This window comes from Suricata suricatta, chromosome 5 (assembly GCF_006229205.1).
Source record: "Suricata suricatta isolate VVHF042 chromosome 5, meerkat_22Aug2017_6uvM2_HiC, whole genome shotgun sequence".
Lineage (NCBI taxonomy): Eukaryota > Metazoa > Chordata > Mammalia > Carnivora > Herpestidae > Suricata > Suricata suricatta.
In genome coordinates, this window is record NC_043704.1 from 67,602,186 (window position 1) to 67,607,412 (window position 5,227).

Genomic DNA, 5,227 nt, shown 5'->3' on the forward strand with positions numbered 1-5,227 from the left:
AATCACAAAGGTGGAGTGGCCTTCTCTTTAAAGTCTTCCTTGTTAGGCCTCTTAGTTTTCACACAAGAATGATAATCCAGCCCTCAGTGTTCTGTTAAGGCACATGGATCTGTATTCAGTGGACAGGTTCAAAGGCGTACTTGCCAAAGAGTGCAGTCTCAAGTTCACTGTCACACAGTTTTAGCAAAACATTAGTTAAAAGGTAAACATTAAGGAAGCATTGCTTAAAGGATCTTTCTGCTGTTTCAGATATTCTCTGGAATCTATTCCTGGTTCTAAATCTAAGTATTAGATTTAGATTATTAAATCTATTCCTAGTTCAAGGCAGAAAGCAAAAACCTGGGTATTAAGAGCACATTATTTAACTCTCGCCCACATTTGTTTTCTGTCTGAATTGTGATTCATGTTGAAACATGAAATCCATGAAGTTCATTGCAGTGTCTGTTGTCAGGATGTTGTTCAGACAATCATTGTATCATATAACATCTTCTTAAGAATGCCAGGGAGAAATAGCTTCTGGTTTCACTGTTAGCATTGACTGCTGTGAAACTTGAAAGCCAAAATTGGGGACCAGCATAGCAAGCATAGATTAATACATCTTGCTCTTTTTCCCCCCCTTTGTTCCTGGACCCACTTTCTGTCTTCACGCTTTTTCTTTTTTCTTTCTTTTAAGTTTGTGCTACCTTGTTGGATTTTGTATGTAAATTTAGAGTGAGTTGTGAAAATTCCCTATCCTCCCCCAAATCCTACAAGATTTCCAGGTCTCACATCTTTTTTGTATTTATGGGTACCACTCCACTTCTGACTTGTCGTACGTAGAGCTTTATTTCCTGCAGGCAGCTTCAGAAAGAGAAATGTTAACTTTCATCTCATTGTGTTCCTAGGTTTGAGATGCTTGACGCTGCAAAGAACAAGATCCGGGTGAAGATCAGCTATGTGATGATTGCCTTAACCGTGGCTGGATGCGTCTTGATGGTTATTGAGGGCAAGAAGGTGAGAGCGGACTTCCTCTCTGTCTCTGTTTTCTACCAAGGATCTAAAGGAAATAAGGTGTTGACCCTCGTATTCACTCTGAGAGCGTTGATTACTCTCTACACGAGAAATGATAAGAAACAAAGTAAGATGCAGTAGGGACAAATCCGGGATAGCCTGTCTGGGGATAAACAGCAAATCCTAACTTTTGCAAGGTAAAGGACTGAATTAGTTTTGCATAAAGTAAACAAAAAAAAAGTGTTTGGTTATCACAGATGTCATAAAGAATTGTGAAACAAAAAAAAAATGACACTTGTGTATTTAGTGACAAAGCGTGCCAGGTACATGGGCTTATTTTTCCACACTGAACTGCCTTAACCCTGGTGAGAATCCTCGTCACTGTTCTTTACTTGAAGCTCAGCCACACGGTCCTTACCTATAAGGACCGTAGCTCCTAAACAGGTACGTAGGCATTCAAGTCCAGAAATCTCTGTTTAACACACATTGTTATTAAAGCTATCATTAATTGAATACTCACTGTCTTTTAAGCACTTGGCTGTTCTTTCATTTGAACCTTATAACAGCATGGTGGAAGCGATGCTATTATTAGCACCTCATTTATAGAGGAGGAAACATAGCTTACAAAGCTTTGCTCACTTGCCCAAGGTCACACATCTCCTGAATGGCAGAGCCACAGTTTGAATCTAGACCGATCTAATTAAGGTTGATAGTAAAATTGCTCCCACTTATCAAGTGCTCATTATGTCACAGGTACTGTTAAGCTCACTGAATCACCACAGTACCCTAAGAACCTAAGCAGTGGTTCTCTTAGTATCCATACTTTTTATAAAAGAGGAACCTGAAGCTCAAAGCTATTAAATCAATTTCCCAAAGTCACATAGCAAATAAGTGGCAGGATAAAAGTGTAGAGCCTACTTTTCAAGTTTCCAAACTCGTATCATACTATCTTGTGATTAAAATATGTTTTTTTATATACAGCAACACTTGACAAACTCTTATTTTAATATTATGTCTAATTTTATGTATCATGCTTACATATGGAAAGAGATATGTCTATTATGATATTAAAAAGGTTCTTATCCCCAGTGAGTACAGAGTAAAAGGAAATGAACACCTGGCTCTCTTCAGACTTTTGGAATGGAAAATACTGACCATTTAGGCTGACCTTATGGGAGCATGAGGGACAAGTGTGCAGGACTAGGTAAAGTTCTTTCCAGGACAGCTCTGTTCCTGCCCCACCTCAGTTTTTCTTCTGACTTCCTCTTTGACTTCTCATGCTTAGTTCTCAGATTGGAACCTGCAGAAGCTTGTGGACAGGAGGTAGGGCCTTCTAGAATTCCAAGAAGTCTGCATTGGTTTTGTATACCTGATTATACCATGCTGAGTCTAAATACTCCAGAAACAAGTCACCCCCTGGGATTTCCTCTAGCCTCATCCTAGGATATACGCCATGTGCTTGAAGAGAGCTTCTTTTCTCTCCTTTATGTACCAAAAAGCCATTTCATTTACTTGACATGGAACTATCTAATTCTTAAAAGTTGGTAAATGCTACTGGAATGGAGAACTTTCAGACTTAATGCTATTTAGAAGAGAGAAGTTAGCCATTGTATGTTCTGTCCTCACCATCAACGTGCCATTCCTTCTTCCACCTCGTCCCATGCCTAAATCTTTACACGTGAGATTACACAGAAGAAAATCCCACCTTATGTAATGAGTGCTAGTTTCACTTATTTGGTATAAAGCTTTGGAAACCGGTCTGCTTTTATGTAAGCTTCACAGGTGTGCAATAGGTCCCCAGGAAGGAAACCAGGGAGGAGGGCGGTAGCCTCTCCCCCACTGCTGTTTGCTCCCACAGGTTGGAGTGGTTGGATTGATACTGGTGAGAGCTGTCAGTCACAGTATTTAGTGAAGTCTGGGATCTCCAAAGCTGAATATTTTTGGTAAAAGAGGAGTAAGGAATTACAAGGGTATGAAAGTATACAAATGAGTTAGAATAGGAGAAATGGTAGCAACAAAGAAAAGTGAAAGGAAAGGATAGAAATGGAAACAAAAAGGTATTCAATACTAAAGAGTTAAAAAAGGGAAAAGCTAGGTTTAAAGAAACCCACCAGAAAGACAGAGAAGGTAGAGGTGCCGCATTTCTCTCATGCTTGACTGGAAGCGTTAGAGGAAGCAGCGGCACGGGGAGGAGGGGTCTGCACCCCGTGTGCACACGCAGACGGTTGTGGGCAGGCCCTGCCCGTTAATCTGTTGACATGCGTGCAGGGTAATCACGTGTTCAAATCTGTTTCACCGTAGGCTGCCAGAAGAAACGAGACTCTAACAAGCCTGAACTTAGAAAAGAAAGCTCGCCTGAGAGAGGAAGCGGCTGTGAAGGCCAAAGCAGAGTAGCAGAGGTATCCATGTTGGCTGGCTTTTAAAAATCAGGAATAATGTTGCAGCAATTAGCCTGTTATTAAAAGGAATATGGTATGAGGATCTGTTGCATGAAAGTATGGTTTGCACAAGCATAATTTCCCGATTTCTGCTATAGTGGTACAAATAAATTTCCTTAAAAAATGACCTGTGTGTAATTTTGTGGCTTTGATCCAGGTTAAATGCAGCCTTTCAACTTTTTGGAGAAAAATGGGGCAAATCATTTAAACTTTAATATTAACTCTTCTTTAGAGAGTCAGATACCATATCTTTAATTTTCATTACTAAAGTGATTTCTCAGCAGAAGCCAACATGGCTTCCAGTTCTGTATTTCTCTCTCTTGTGTACTCATTTCTAGAGAGACAAGGAAAGCTAGCTCAGTCTACTGCCCGGGTACAGCCTAGAGAGCTAATCTCCCCGAATATCAGGGTGCTTCTGAGAACCCCCGGAAACAGCCAGATCCCACTCTGCCACCTTCAGGCATGCTGGCAGGCAGAGGCCTGTCAGCAGTCTTGGGAAAGGTCCTGGTGGGTTGATGAGACTGGTCTGGCCACAGGTTTCTGAGGACTCTGAAATCCCAGCGCCAGAAAGTTGCTTTGGGGCCAGCAGTCACCTCTTTGACTCCATGGCTTAGAGTTCACAATTGGTCCTTTCCTTTTTGCCTTTACACTAAATTTCTCAATTATGAAAATCTATAAATGCATATTCTTATTAGTGTTGAAAGATAAGTATTTGCATCCAGTATGTATTTCATTTACACTTTGCGATGCCAAGCTGTCTCATATTTAGGTATGGATGGTGGTTTCTATTTTAAGTATTTCATATATTCTCATGTTTCATAGTATTAATGGATGACATGAATGACAAGTCCTTACAGCCATCCCAACCTGATAGCTGTCTCTAGAGGACTGTAACAGACAGAAAGTAATATATGCAGCTGTATTGTAATAAAATACTAAGTAAAATGTAATAGACCAAATATAATTTCCTAATCTATCTGATGATGTCTGTTGATATACTTTAGTTTAGAGTAATTTGACCTTAACGTTTTAGATACCAAGTTGATTTAAATCTACTTCTTTTAAAAATAAGTAATTTTTCTTTATAGAACATCATTTTTGACTTCTAAAGAAATATTTTAAAGTATTACCTTGGAGATTTACTATAATAAAAGTTTCATTAAATCAAAACTCACAAATGTTACCATGCAGCAAGCATTTACATGATCATTTCTCATTTTGTGTCATTCTGCTATTCATTAACCTTCAGTAACTACCTCTTTATGATTTAAGTATAAATTTCTTGGCTAGAATTTCAGACTTGACCTTGTCTAATCCCCATTCTCCATGTACCTTAACACAATACCTTCTTGGCAGTCATACCCTCCAAATAACTTTAATACCTTATATTCCTCAGAATTTGTCAACTAAATCAGATTTAAATTGGCACTATTACAAGATACTAAAGAATACAAAAAAATTAAGACTATTTTCCCCTCTTACTTTCAATTATTGTGGTACTGTTTTTGCTTAATTTCTAGATACTTTTTTCATGTTTCTCATGTCTCTGTAGGGAGAGTGGGAAGGAACTTTTCCACTTTATATTTCCTATAAGCCCTGTCTGCCCCAGGTTAATCTGTGAGCCTGTGGCCAAATGCTTTTAATCAACAAAAGTAATACTGTGGGGACTTAATTCCAAAACCGTGTCAAAGCAGGCAAGGAATGAATAAAGTGGTGGTGGTGATGGTAATAGTACATTGTCATTCATCATTAGTCCCTTATATATATAAACACTGAGAATACAAAAATGAGTAAAAACA

General features: G+C 38.9%; 1 protein-coding gene across 1 annotated transcript in view; it reads left to right on the forward strand.

Annotated features, from left to right (window-relative positions):
* FAM162A (family with sequence similarity 162 member A) overlaps positions 1–3,555 on the forward strand; it is a 35,907-nt gene extending 32,352 nt beyond the window's left edge. The window contains exons 4-5 of the mRNA XM_029939423.1: positions 885–993; positions 3,292–3,555. Coding sequence (XP_029795283.1) covers positions 885–993; positions 3,292–3,384 — 202 coding nt within the window. The 3' untranslated portion in view covers positions 3,385–3,555. The remainder of the gene's footprint in view (positions 1–884; positions 994–3,291) is intronic.
* The last annotated feature ends 1,672 nt before the right edge of the window (positions 3,556–5,227 follow it).